Consider the following 15717-nt stretch of genomic DNA (forward strand, 5'->3'; position numbering starts at 1 on the left):
AAACTGCACACAATATGACTAATTTGGCCTCACCAATTCTGTTAGATTGGAACTTGTCGGCCATTTTAAAAGGCCCTAATTGGTGTGAATAGTAAACAGACCTATGAGCTGAATGGCCTTTTCTTATCTGGGTATATTTTTACAAATTTATTAATCACAGAATGAGCTATGATATCAACCTGAGTGCATCACAATCAGTGTACAACTGAAAGTGCCAGCATAAATTTTGAAGTTGTTACTTCAAGTTGCGCATTGAAAACTTCATAACGGGTGTTCTACTGCATTCACACTGTGATATGGCTAAATGTTTCCTGACATCCCACTGTACTGAAAAATTTATAAATGATTAATCATTGCACCAAATGCAAACTGATTCTATAAACATGAGCACCCACTGTGTACGGTGGATTTTCTATTAACTATTGCCCAGTAGCACTAACTTCTACTGTGATTAAATGTTATGAGAGATTGGTCATGGCCAGAATTAACACATACCTAAACAAAGATCTGGACACATTGCAATTCCCCTATCGTCACAATCGCTCCACAGAAGATGCAATATCACTGGCTCTCCACTCAGCTCCAGATCACCTCAAAAACAGCAACTCAAACATACGGTGGCTCTTCATCGACTACAGCTCAGACTCCAACACTATTATTCCCTCAGTGCTGGTCAAGAAGCTACAAGCTCTGGGCCTCTGTACCCCCCTCTACAACTGGATCCTTGATTTTCTCATCAGAAGACCACAGTCAGTATGAATTGAAAGCAACATCTCTTTGATTAAGGCACACCAACAAACTTACATTCAGCATTAGCAAAACCAAGGAGATGATTGTGGACTTCAGGAGGAAGTCAGGCGAACATGAACTAGTCCTCATCAAGAGCTCAGTAGTGGAGAGGGTCAAGAACCTCAAATTTCTGGTTGTCATCATCTCTGAGGATCTGTCCTCGAGCCTCCATGTTGGTGCAATCACAAAGAAGGCTCACTAGCGGCTATACTTTATGAGATGTTTGAGGAGATTTGGCATGTCACCAAAGACTCTCAAAAACTTCTACAGATGTACCATGAAGAGCATTCGGGCTGGTTGCATCACTGTCTGGTATGGAGGCGCCAAATCTCAGGGCAAGAAAAAAATCCAGAGGGTTGTTAACTTGGCCTGCGACATCACAGGCACCAGACCTCACTCCATTGAGAACATCTACATGAAGCGGTGTCTTAAAAAAGCAGGCTCTATCCTCAAAGACCCCCACCACCCAGGCCATGCCCTCTTCACTCTGCTACCATTGGGGAAGAGATACAGGAGCCTAAAGATGAGCACTTAGTGGCACAAGGACAGCTTCTTCTCTGCTGCCATCAGATTCCTGAATAATCAATGAACCATAGACACTGCCTTACTTTTCATGCACTTCTATTTTTATATTATTGTTGTAAGATGGTTCATAATATGAATGTTTTTCATGATAATGGTCCTGTAAAACATTGAATTTCATGATTTGTTCATAACAATAAATTCTGATTCTGAACGCAAACTTTGCTTTGCGATTTGAATGTTATGAACGACTCTTGTGCACACAACTAGTGTGAAGTAACACAAAAGCATTTGCTTTCAATGTCTGAACATCTTTGTTGTCTTTCCATCAGTTTAACACCCAATGAACATTATCACTTACATTTGACTTAATTAACAAATTATTCCACAAGTTGCTTCTACTCTTTCAATCATGGATTCATGCAGGGAAGTAATTTCACATCTTGTATCTGAAACTGTTTTGAAAACCATACAAATTTTTCTCAATATTTCATGCAGTACTTTTAAAATGGAATCTTGGGAAAATAAATTCTCCCGATACACTAATTAGTTACAAAAATGGCCTGACCTTGTGTTGGGCAGCATCCAAAATAAACTCGGCCCTGACACCATTATTTTCCGGACTTCGGTAATCGAACAGAGAATTGGTGAGGTATGTTAATCCTTTGCTGTTCAGACTTTCACCACAAATGAAGAAACAGGCTTCCTTTAAAAAAAAAGGGCACTTCAATTGTTAGGTTTAAAACTTTCAACCTAAATCATTTCTTTGCAAATATATGGTAAAAATGTAAGTAGACTTGAAGTCCATGTTAATCATTTACTTAAGAAGTCAACTTTTAATCACAATATTTTTATATTCCATTAACCAAAAGTTACATAATGACAATTGTTTATTTGTTTACATGTGTACTTGAGCATAATTTTATTTTGCACTACGAGTAAGTGGTAATTACTTGTGCTAATTCTGCCTCGTCCACAGGACTAAGAATCTCATGTGATCTCATGTATGTGCTCTGACAATAAATCTGAATTTCTTCTTTTCCAGGCTTCATTGACCCAACTTGAAAACGTTTTTTTCCAACATTCATGGCATATACATGAAGAAAAGTCAGGAAGATACATGTACAATTAAACTATTCCACTTAATATTATTTACGCTTCCTTTCTGACCAGCGCAAAAACATGGGACCAGAATTTGCAGTGAATCAACTGCTTGCTTCTATCATTGCACGATTTTATTGCTAAAGTCCAGAACTAAGTGAGGTAGATAGTTGCATCCATTATTGCACTCCATGTGGACTCCACATATCTAGCACCTTGCTAGGATTATCTGATATCAGATCCCTCATGATCATATGCTGGGTTATATCTGATGCACGTTCAGAGGTTCAATTTTATAGAAGATGCCAAGCATATGGATCAGGAAACAAAAGGGACCTCTGAAAATTAGTTAAGTTTGTTGTTTTCCGTTGAGTTTGATGAATTCCCTGATGAGCATGCATCATGGACCACTGATGTGGTGTTATGTATTACAGACACACAAAATAATCTATGCAACAACAATCCAGCTATTTCTGCTTCCCTTCCCTCTCCCTAAAGCCCTGAACATTCTTTCCTTTCAGATATGCTCCCTTCTGAATGCTGCAATTGAAACTGTCTGCACTGCTATCCAATGCACTAATTTCCAAATACTTTGACAAACTGATTTAAAAAATTTTTATACATCAACTCATTGGTTATTCTGACAATTCTCTATGTTCCCCAGTTACTGACAATTCTAGATCTGTCAATGCCTCAATAAGATTTCCTCAAACTTCCAAGAAAAGCAATCCCATGTTCTGGACCAAAACCAGCACACCTTTCCGAAAGGCTGGCCATCAGAAATAAACACAATAATCCTGTTGTACCCAGCACAGGCTTCATAAAAAAAAATTACATCTTCCTGACAATCAAAGTAACTGCAGAAAAATCAAAACAGAAAAGGCTGGAAAGGTTAAAAGAGAAACAAAGGGGCTTTGACGACGTGAAATGTCAACCTCTCTCTCCACAGGTGCAGCTTCATCTGCTGTGTTTCCAGCATTTTCAGCTTTAATTGAAAGTAACTCACCTACCTGATGCTCTAATAGCCTGTTCAATCCTTCCCTTTCTCAGTTTTTAGCCCTCGCAGGATCCCAATTACATTTTCATTTGCTGAGACTCCGACTTCTCACGGTGAAAAATGATACAAAGTTTTTCCAAAATTATTCAGGCTAAATTTTCCTTTCGATTTTTTCTCTCATCCTTTCTACAGAATATATCTAGATATCTTTCTACATTTACCGCCTTTTTGACTTTTAATTACCTTTTAATCAGCCTGATTCTCATTTCTTCCCTTTTTTTATTTTTCACCCTATGAACCATATTAACCAAAATGCACACAAACATTTCCCTCTTGAATATACACAGTGTCATTTTCTCCCCTTTTGCCCCCCTCCCTTCCCTCCCTCCTTCCCACCCCCTCTCCCCACCCACTAAACTTTCAACATATACTATACAATAAACCCATTAAACAATGTCGTCACACAATGAAAATAAACAAGAAAATTGTATCATCTACTTTTACACACTGGATCAGTTCATTTCATCTTCTTCTCATTCTGTCATTTTAGGTGGTGGCACTGATTGACCCTACTCACGCTTTTTGTTCCCAATCCTCCTCCATGTTGTTGAAATGTTCCAACTTTAACAGCCTCTCATTGTTTAATTATGCCTTTTCTCCCTAAATTTTGCTTCAAATTAATGGGATCAGTTCTCACTTCATCGAAATTGATCTTTCTCCAATACACTATTTTTATCTTGGTGATCTGCAAATGTTCCCATTGCTTTTCTAACACAATCTTAGGACCATTTCCTGCATGGACCCCTGAAACCTGTCCGTTTTGATCTAACTCATTTCCCAGATCCAAGGCTGCCTTCAACGTTGAGCCAGTAACATGACGATAAAGTTCTCTTGCACACACCTCGGGGATTTCAAGCACCCAACAAATTGCTGGAGGAACTCAGCAGGTAAGGCAGCAACTCTGGAGGGAACGAGTCAGTCGATGTTTCAAGACGAGACTCTGCATCAACACTGAGGGCAGAAAAGGGAATGAATGGGAGGGGTGAGGCAGGAGCTGGCAAGCAGTTAAGGAGGAGTTGATTGGCAGGTAAAGGCTAGATAGTGATACAACAAAGGTAGGGAATGGCCTGTCCCCCAGTAGATTGTTTTTTTATTGCTCCCAATTCCAGCTCCTATAGACTCACATCTTCAGAAATTCCAAACTCTCTTTCTCATTCATGTTTTTGCGATTCTGGTTTAGATTTCATTATCTGCTGTGTTTTTCACTACTGGCTATTAAACCATCTCTACAATTTCTCTGTAAATTTGCTTATCATTGTCCTTCCCACTAATAATGGAAGTTTTGAGAATGAAAGCCTCTGAGCAACATATCTCTATCACACCCTCTTTGCAACAACATCCTCATGAATTACAATTGCACCCAAGTAAATGGTCTTTGCCTGTTCATGTGTTGTCACAAAGGGGTTTTTACTCAATTTCAGCCCAGCAAAGTTGGACAAATGTATCGTAAAATAAAATGTAATTGAAATACTATTTTCAGACTAAAACATTGATAGAGGTGGCAATGATGCCAGTCTCTCATTTTTAATAAATTTCTAACATTACAAAATATGCCCAAAGAGAAGATCATTTCTTCTCTTCAGACAAACAAGTTATTAAGGATCGTCTCCTTCCCTCCCCACCTAACAATAAACCGTGTCTTTCTTTTCAACACTCCCCTAAATGATCAACCTGTTATTTTGAAACTCTAGCTCCTGGTTTGAGACCTGCAGCAGCGGAAACATCAATTCCCCATGTATGATGAAGGCAATTGACTCAAAATGTCGACCATTCTTTTTCTCCTACTGATGCTGCACGTTTTGCTGAGTTCCTCCAGCAAATTTCTTTGAATTCCAGTATTCAGCAGTTTCTCATGTCTCCAATTCTACATCTATCCTGTCAACCCCTTAAAAATATTGTACATTTCAATGAGATCACAATTCATTCCTCTAAACTTGAAAGAATATACCTAGGCCACTGAATTTTTCTCTCATGCAATAAATATTCATCCCATGAATCAATCCTGTGAAATTTCACTGCAATCCTTCAAATGCATATATATCCTTCAAAAGGGAGAACAGATGTGTGTACAACATTCCAGATAGTCTCTTTTTAAATTGCATTAAGTTGTCTCAATACTCCATTTTTTTTTTGCAATAAAGTCTAACATAACATTTTCCTTTATAATTGCTTGCCGTACAGCAAGTTGACAAGATATAGGACCAGAAGTAGGCCCATTGGCCCATCGAGTCTGCTCTGCATTCTAATCATGAGCTGATCCGTCCACCCACTTAGCCCAACTCCCCAGTTACTCCCCATAATCCTTGATGCCCTGACTAATCAAATACCCCTCAATCTCTGCCTTAAATGCACCCAATGACCTTGCTTCCACAGCCGTCTGTGGCACAAGTTTCATAGTCTCATGATCCTCTGACTCCAGGAATTCGTTAACTTAGGCCTGGCTGGATAGCACACAAAACTAAGATGCTGATTACTCTGGTCTGAAGCCACTTCTTTTGGCAGGTTTCACAGTGTCAAAGCTAATTCAGAAATGGCTCATTATAAATAATTTTTAAAACAAAAATATCATAATGTAAGGAAAAATATGTTTGAAGTTCCCTCAGCTTTTGAAGCAACTATTTTTTACTGCGATGAAATGAACCATTCAAGCACCTCTGCAAAAGGCTGCATTTCTGCACGAAAGTACTGGTGAGTCAGTATCCCCATTTCGAAGCATTTCTCCTACCACTGGCCTCCGCCCCAGTTTAGAAATGGGGAGGCTGATCATTGTTAATGTTATTCTGCCAGAAGACAACCCAAACTGACTAAGCACCAATTAACTTGACTACTTTAAAAAGAGACAATATCTTTTTGAATGCCCATGGACCTATGAATAAAAATAAATGACATGTTGTTATTTAATATCCAGTTATACCTCGTTAAATCAAGAGCCAAACTTTCAATTTCCTGCAGGAGACACATGTGAATAACAAACAGATTCCCCAAGATATCTCTTTCCAAAAACTGCCCAAGTATTTTATCCTGTTCTGCAGTGAATTACTTACACAATACAAGCTTTTGATTGGGAGAAGTAAAATAGTGAAAATGCTGGAAACATGAAATAAGAGCATAAAAATTCTGGATATCAACTGCCTGGCCCACTGAGAATTTCCATCTTTTCTTGTTTCTTTTTTCTCATTTTTAAATTTAGACATACTGTACGGTAACAGGCTCTTTTGGCCTATGAGCCCGTGCCGCCCAATTACACCCAATTGACCTACAACCCCCGGTACTTTTTTTGAACGGAGAGTGAAAACCCACACTGACGTGGTGAGGACGTACACACTCCTTAGAGTCAGTGTGGAATTCGAACGCCGGTCCCAATCGCTGGTGTTATAACACTGCTGCAGTGCTTTTTAATCTCCTGAGTTTCTCCAGCGTTGTGTTTTTACTTCAGTCACTGCATCTGAAGACTTTTGTGATTTACATAATGAGTCAGTCATTCTATAAAGAGGAGACCTATGTTTTCTCATTCCTGCAAACCTGCCAAATAAAATTCTCTGCCACATTTGGTCGCTCAGGATTAACAGTAATACATTTATTTCTATATTTCCTTATGACAAAGATGGGAAGGAGGTCAATCGATCCATCAACTCTTTATGGCTCTCAGAGCAACCCCATTACCCCAGTAACTCTCCCTTCAATATTCATTTCAAATTTCTCCAGTTTCGAGAACTCATCCACACGTTCAAGGTGATCCACGGTAGTTAATTCACTTTATGACCATTGTATATCTGAGATGGAGAAGGAAACCAGAGCATTGGGAAGAAACCCACCCAATCACAGAACAAATTCTACACAGACAACAGAAGATCAAACCCAGGACTCTGGAGCTGCAAAGATCAACTTTATGAATCAGGAGAACATTTGTTTAAGGTCATGATGATCATTTCAGCCACCTGTTGCATCCTCCCCCATCCCAATCTGACCATTCTATTTCAATGTGTTTCCACTTCTCCTGTTGTCTCAATTGTTATATTTTTAAGTAATCATTTGCTTCACAAATTTGGTCTGCACCTATCACACCTCAATCCCTTCCTCTCAAACCTAAGAGAGGGTTGTGATGAAGAGCCCTTGCCTGAAAGCCTAACTCTGTTTCTATCTCTACAGATTACCACTTACATGAGGAGAACTTCCAGAATTTTGCTTTTTCTTTCCTCAACTTTCCTCCCTTGCCTTGACCCAAACGTTTCTATTATATCTCCTCTCAGGTCCTCTGTGTACTAATGTTGTCCATGAAATTTATATTTTTACTCCCTTCACCTCATTTCCAATAAATTATTAATTTTAGCAATCTCCCTTCCTGGCCAATGTTACGTTGATCACATTGTGTGGTATTTCTTGTCAGTCTTTCAACCATAATCACCATTAAAAAATTAACATCTTCAAACCACTCTTCATGTAAAACCTCTATGTCAATCTCTCTTTATTTACCAAAGATTTTCAATGAGCCTTGTAAATTTGTGCCCATCTTCCCCCCTTCAGTGTTTGAATCTCTACGATGTCACTCCGGCTGAAGCTTTGAAATAATTCCAAAATTGTAAATTTGAGTCAAATTTCTCTTGAAAGATACAGCAGCTACTGAATCAGGCAATTTTACTATCCCCTTCAAAAGCTCACGACAATTTTCTACCTGAGAGTCTTCAATCCACCGTTACCTAGCCACTCACAGAGCATCCCTCATCATTCACTCTCGTTTCCAACACTTTTTACCTGTCTCAAAAAAGTGTCGACCCTCAGTGACATATCGTGAAGATATAGTGTAAAATTCCACAGACCCACAGATAGCTTTATTTCTGTATCTTTCTCAGCTGTTTACATGTTGTTTGATGTTTTGCTCCAGATTAAAAAAGAGAGGAACGTGGATCTAACAAAAATAGAGGGTTATGGGTGTGAAGTGGGGAAGGATGAGATTGTTGCGGAGTAGGTTTACATAGCTCAGCACCATATTGTGAACCAAAGGGCCTGAATTGCACCGTAACATACTATGTTCTATAAGCTACCTAACAAAGTTTGGTTCAATTACTTACAGTTTCAGATCTGCTTGCAGTTTCCTCGAAATCCTTCACACCCATTATTCCTTTAAGGCAAAATGCCTTGCAGCCCACAAAACCCATTTGGCAATCAAAGAAAGGTTCTCCCATCATCAGCGCCTTGCAAAGGATGAATTATAATGATTAAAACAATAAATGCAACATGTGCATGCCAAAGAAAATAATTTTTATTTGTTAAACATATCTACAAATTATATTTTCAAATCCAACATGAAAGTAAAGTTAATTGATAACAAAATTCCCAAGCAACATTAATGAAGACATTCAAAATAATATATTTCTCAATAAAAGTTAATTGTTCAAAATAATTATTTCTCAACTCATTCCCAAATTCTTTGACCGAAACAATTAACAGCACTGACCCTGAGGAAATATGATGTCAAATTCATCATAGTTTCTACTCAATGTATTTTACTTCAGGATGAGAATGTTAAGAATTAATACCAAAATAATGCTTTTAAAATAAAATCCATGAGAGGTTCAAAAAGTAACTCATCCCAGTTACCAAATACTAGACAAAATTGTGGACATCAAGCATTTCTCTCTTTAAAAGCGTTCCTGGGACGATATTAGAATGAGCACACCTGACATCTCAAAAAATAATTGTTCAAACTAATCTCTTACTGCAACTCTGCTCTCTGTACTGAGTTCTAATCTGCTGCACTGACTACGCAGAAAGAATTTATGCGTATAATGCAGAACAGGTATCTTTTTTTTGTACCTCAGTACATGAGAAAATAAATGTTAATTTGAGCTTAATTTACCACACAGGTAAACAAATGACCAACCCCACCTAAAAACCAGCAAAGATCTTGGAAAAACTTTAATAATTTTCTAATGTTCAGGAATCTTGGGAAAAGGTGACATGCAAAGCAAATATTATGTACTTCAGCAAAATTTCCTCCCAAAGAAATGTTTCTTGTTGTTACATACTCAGGCAGCAGCAATAGAAATTCACCAAGATAGTGAAATATTTAAAATAATATTTTTATTTTTAGTTACTAATAATATAATAACACCTTATCTAAACTTATCCCACAACTATGCACACATATACATGTGTGTTTATGTGTGTGGAAATATTCCAAACCATCACGGTTCAGGCCCGATTCTGGAACATCAGTTCAAAGTCCAGACTCAGAAATCCAGCACTGACATGAAGATTCTTAAATTAATGTAAAGAAATGTTTACAAATGAGGTAAACTTATGAAATCCTTGTTGAGTTGCTTTAAAAGAAATGTCCTTTCAGACGAAGTGTTAGTCAAAACTCCTCTTTTCCTTTTCTCGGGGAAACAAAACATGTGGCTTTCACAAAGCTTCCAGAAGCCTTTAGCGGGTGGCTGAAATAGCAACCTTCCCTTTTGGGCACAGTCTGGCACACTAATCTCCCTTCAAAAGTGACCATTCCTTTGGCCATGGTTGGATATACTCATTCTCCTTACAGGGAAAAGTCAGACAAATTGTCTATTACCACACAAGGCCACGTCAGCACAGTATCCCTTCAAAGTGATGCTTCTCCAAATGCTGCCTCCTTAAAATGGCCCCATGATAATACAGTGTACTGTTTCTTTAACATTTTGGTCAGATGGTCTCTGCACCTATATTCCAGGGCTTTCCTCTCTCTTCAGAAGTAGTCCAGCCTGTCAGCCCACAGCCAATCTCCAAAGCTTGCAGGGCTTGCAGCTTGATTTGTTCTCTTAAAGTGACAGTCCAAATCAAATGAAAATTAACTGGGAGCACGTACTACTTGAACACACAGAGGGACTATTTTTCTTTATATTTTTACTGAAATATTTTGAAGCCTTCAGATCACAATTGTTACGAGCCTAGAGGACCCCAAAACCCAGCAGTGATAGATATTCACCTAGACAATGGTTACTTAAACAAAAGTTGCTTTTAATTATCTTTAAACATGAAAACAGAATCACACTTTAACTTATCACTATTAACTTAATTAATCCAACTTAACCCCCTTCTAATTCTAAGTCAAGTGAATGTAATATGTTTTTAAGTTCAGAAAAGTTCTTTGATTCACAGTCCAATCTCACTTCTCATTCCTCCAAGTTCACTGGTTGCAGGCAATTCTTATACTGTGCACAGAATTTAAAATTAATAAAGTTCACCAGGCTTTGGTGCTTGAAAGGTAAATGGTTACCGCTCAGAAAGGTTCTTGAAGGTTTTCAGAGAGATTTGTTGTAGGCTGAGACCCACAACTGATTCCTATTTTTAATCAGCAACTTCAGTGTCTTGCCGAAGAAACTTGCCCCTTCAGGGTTCTCCAGATGATAACCTTTTTCTTTCAGGTCACCACAGAGTTCCTTTTTGTTTGTCTTATTCCAAGTTAGACAGCCAGTCCTCTCCTCTTGCATGAACCACAAGGACTTTGACCAGGCTGAACTAAGAACTCACAACCCGACTTCCTAATGGGGTTTTCCACAAGCTTGCCTTCTTGTCCTGTCCTAGTCCCAGTTACTGCTGCTGACTGTAGAACTGATCTGTGTTTTGTGTGTGTGTGTGTGTGTGCGTGTGTGTGTCTCTCTCTCTCTCTGAGAGAAAAAGCCTGTTTGACTCTCTATGCTTGCAAAACCACATGACCCTCTTAGAACAGCAAGTTCCACTGCAAACAATCTATGTCTCCAACAAGCCCTTTCATCTGTTGCCTTTTTGTAAACAGCAATCCATCAGCGAAGTCTCTTGGGCACTCTCCAAAGCTTCTGCAAAAGCTCTGGGGCCGACAAATCTAGCATGAGCAGAGCTCCAGCGTTTTAAATAAAATTTTCCCCAATTTATCCCCCAAAATTTATCTCCAAAAAACATATCTATATTCTATCACACAATAATGAGCCGATAAATAATATTCATGAGGTTGTATTGATTTCCGATTCTGCTTTGGTCTTTTCTCAAAACACCAATTGTAAAATTAGGAACTGTACGAGTTTTCAATAAAAATCAAGAGGCAAAACCATATTTGTGTACACTAAAATTCAATTTCATCAAAATTCTGTTCCTTTATGATTTTGAACTTTTGCACAAATATGATTAATATAAATGCAGATGTGATGTTAAATCCAGGTTTCAGCCTTCTTATCTCAAATATAATGTAAGTCTGCTGTTAGAGAGGGTAATAATGACTTCAATGTTGGCTATTTCTCACAGATATTACTGCCAACTAAGAACAGTACACATACTTTTAATGGAAACAATAGACTTTACTTGGCACTTGCTTATTTTCACAGAGATTTCTGCATATTTGTCAGTTCATAAAATGGAAGCCCTTCCACAAAAATATCTTTTTGTTTTTTCCATTAAATCCAAGCAAAGATTCATGAATGATGCAAAATTCGTGAATCAATGACAAAGTGTTATCAGAGGAAACTTTGATACTACTTGGGGCAAAGACCGACGAATACCTCGACAGTAGTTCCTTCTTGCTCCCAACAAAGCACTTCTTTGGATTTAACTTTCTGTGGGCTGTAATAGCTGCTCTCCGTTTGCATTTCCGTCAACTGCAATGAAATGACAATACTTCATTTCAAATACATTGTAGATTAGCAATAAATAGTCATAACCTGTCATCTCAATACACAAAATTGCCACAGACAAATTAGTCTTTACATTTCAACTGAATTCTGTTATTACACAGGAAACAGGTGCAGAAAAACAGCTGCAAATTATTATCCACATCAGGATATAAGGCTCACTGTTGACCATGATTTAATCACATCTAGATAATGACATGTATTTTGAACATAAGGTTAATGTTAAACTTCTCATGTTAACAATTTCTTTACATCTGCTAGTGAAATGCCTTCACCATTGTCAAGTCTGTATCTTTATTAAACAGAATAATTATGCAACTGGATGTGAAAATTAAAAAAACATGCAGTCTAGCAACTCAAACACAAAAAATTTCTGGGGGAAGATGCTAACAGGGAATTGTTTTATTATTATTTCAAAGTCAAATCGAAACCAATAGCACCCAGCCACAAAATATCATGATCAATCAGCAAGAAATTTTAGAAATTGTCAAATTGAATTCAGATTCCAAACAATTACTAATGGTTAACTCGCCCTCAACAATTATCTCAATTATACTGTCATGAGTGGAAGCGATATTCATTCCTACAGTATGGAAATACCCACAGCTCTCATTACTAATCCATTTCCATTGCTCATGTTGTGTAACTCACGTTACACATGTTGGCTTTACATAGCTATGTTAATATGCCATAAGGTAAAGAGTTATGCATAACATGACCAGCTTCATCTGTCAGCAATTATTTCAGCGGAAAGCAATTAATTGATTAGAGGAACTCAATCTAGAAGAACAATTTTAAGCATTATTAAATCAACAGTAGGATTAATTTGGCATCTTGTTAGACTGGAGTGATCTCAACAGCATACAACAATAATGCAGCAATATGAGATTATTTCTGACCCAAGTTAAGTGTAAATTAATTTCAAACATTTTATGGGGCAATTAGAACAATTGTAAGTAATACTTCTGAAAATTGGCGTGATTATATGAGGCTTGGTAATCATACATTGTGAATATTATGCAATTACAGCTGGAATCCTTTAACATATTAAATGAAAACAGAACAAATGCCAAGATAAATTTAAAAATGAATTTGAGAGGTCCTGAAATTTGTCCACAATAAAATATTATATTTCAATTTTGCTAAATTAGGTTAAAAACTCAATCAATTCCAAATTGTAGAAGTTTGTATTAACGCAGACTTTTTTGAATCACTACTACTGAAGCTACTGTTGTAGATCTTCTCTGTTAAACAGTTCACACCGTTCTGTTCAGTTACTTTCTTCAGGAATGACACGTTAAAAATTGGTGCTGCTACAGCTGCTTACCCATTCTTGATACAAGATTGTTCAATGAGATAGACTAGCCACAGAATCATAAGGAGATACAGCAGGTAAACAGACCCTTCGACTGACCAAATTTGCACCAACCATCAGCCTCCCAGTTCGATTAATCCATTGTGAATCCCTTTTTTTTTATTCTCTCCATATTTTCATCAACTCCCAAACCAAACAAATTGCTGGAAACACTCAGCTGGTCAGACAGCATCTGAAGAAAGAGACATGAAATATTAAACCTATTTCTTTTTCCAGAGATCCTGCCTGATCTGCAAAGTGTTTCCAGCAATTTCTGCTTTTATTTCAATTTTCTAGCATCTACAATTTTTACTTTGCAATAAACCAACATTACATTGAAGGCTTTTTTCATGAACATGTACTGGAAAGAACAAAGAATATACTCAACAGGATAGAACTTGCATCAAACATGGAAGAGTACAACACAGGTGCAGCCCTTCAGCCCATGATGTCTGTCCTTACCATGAGGCTAATTAAATTAATCCCATCTTGTCTGCGCCATCCAATCCCTGCTTGATCATTTGCCTGTCCAAATGCCTCTTAAACAACAAGACCATAAGATATAGGAGCAGAATTAGGCCAATCAGCCTATCGAGTCCACCCTGCAATTCCATCGTGGCTGATTTACTATCCTTTTCAACCCCATTCTCCTGTGTTCATCCCATCATGCTTGATTCCCTTCTTGATCAAGAATGTAGCTACCTCCACTTTAAATGTCCCCAATGACTTGGCCTCCACAGCTGTCCGTGGAACGAATTGTATAGATTCGCCATCCTCTGGGAAAAGAAATTCCTACTCATCGACATTCTAAAGAGACATTTTTGTATTCTCAAGCTGTACCATCTGGTCCTAGACACAGCCTCCATAGGAAACATCCTCTCTACATTCATTCCATCCAGGCCTTTCAGTATTCAATAGGTTTCAATGAGATCCCCACCCTCTCATCTTTCTAAACTCCAGCAAGAACAATCTCAGAGTCATCAAATGCACCTCATATGAAAACCCTTCACTCCGGAGACCATCCTTGCAAACCTCCTCTGGACTCTTTCCAATTCCAACACATTCTTACTTAGATTTGGAGCCCAAAACTGCTCACCATATTGTAACGTCTTGTAAAGCCTAAACATCACATCCCTGCTTACATATTCAATCCATTTGCCTTCCTTCCCACTGACTTTACATGCAAGTTAACCTTCAAGGAGTCTTGCGTAAGGACTCCCAAGTCCTTCGATGCCTCAAATTTCCAAACTCATTGCCCATTTAGAAAGTAGTCTGCACCTTTATTCCTTCCATCAAAGTGCATGACCATACACTTTTCTACACTATTTTGCATCTGTCATTTCCTTGCCCAATCTCTTAACCCGTCTTTCTGCAGACTCAGTGCTTCCTCAACACTACTTGCCCTCCTATGGCCACAAAGGTATCTAATCCTTCATCCAAATCAATGACATCGCACTGAGCCATGCAGAACACTACTAGTCACTGGCAGTCAACCAGAAACGGCTCCTTTCATCCCCATTCTCCGCATCCTGCTGCTGATGCGATATTCTATCCATGCCTCAGGTGACAGACGAAGGAGCAGCAAGGTGGAGGAGCAAGGAGGGGGCAACAGGGCTGGTAGGTATAAGAGTGCATTACTGGTCTCAGGCCTACTTCGAGCGAGAGGTGACGGAGTAGCGAGGAGAAGGAGGAGGGAATGACAGTGCCGGTAGGTAAAAGGGGACACTTACCAGTCTTGAGTCTAGTTTGGGTGAGATGAGAGGGTGCATTGAGGAGGAGAAGGAGTGAGGAACGAGTGACAGGGCAACAGGTTTAATTGGTAAGGGCCGATAAAAGGAGGGGAAGGTCAAGGAGTGACCAACAAGGAGCGGTCCAGCGAGTGAGTGAGTGAGTGGTGCAGAGAAGGACTGGAGCACTAAGGCGTTGTCTCAGGAGGCTGAGCCATGGAGAGGCTGAGGCACAGGTAAAAGGGGTAAATTCTTTTTTTTTATTTAACATAATCACAGGGGTTTGTTTCAAACATGGAAGGTGAGCTCCAACCCAGGTCATGCTCCTCCTGTGCCATGTGGGAACTCAAGGAGAATGACAGTCTCCCTTAGGATAATGTGTGCAGTAAGTGTGTCCAGTTGCAGCTCCTGATACACCGCCTGACAGCACTGGAGCCGCATATGAACTCACTTTGGAGCATTCGGGATGCAGAGAATGTAGTGTATGGCACATTTAGTGAGTTGATCACACAGCTACTTAAGAGTAGGGAAAGA

General features: G+C 38.7%; 1 protein-coding gene across 17 annotated transcripts in view; it reads right to left on the minus strand.

Moving 5' to 3' along the window:
* Positions 1-15717, minus strand: part of LOC138755825 (intermembrane lipid transfer protein VPS13B-like) — a 1263706-nt gene that overhangs the window by 975545 nt on the left and 272444 nt on the right. For all 17 annotated transcript variants that reach the window (XR_011352575.1, XM_069922506.1, XM_069922508.1 and 14 more), the window contains 3 exons: positions 11974-12069; positions 8539-8661; positions 1880-2017 (listed from right to left, as the gene is read on the minus strand). Coding sequence is in view for 16 of the 17 variants with exons in the window: in XM_069922506.1 (XP_069778607.1) it covers positions 1880-2017; positions 8539-8661; positions 11974-12069 (357 nt within the window). In the remaining variant the exon portion in view is untranslated. The remainder of the gene's footprint in view (positions 1-1879; positions 2018-8538; positions 8662-11973; positions 12070-15717) is intronic.

Source organism: Narcine bancroftii, chromosome 2 (genome assembly GCF_036971445.1).
Source record: "Narcine bancroftii isolate sNarBan1 chromosome 2, sNarBan1.hap1, whole genome shotgun sequence".
NCBI classification, from domain to species: domain Eukaryota; kingdom Metazoa; phylum Chordata; class Chondrichthyes; order Torpediniformes; family Narcinidae; genus Narcine; species Narcine bancroftii.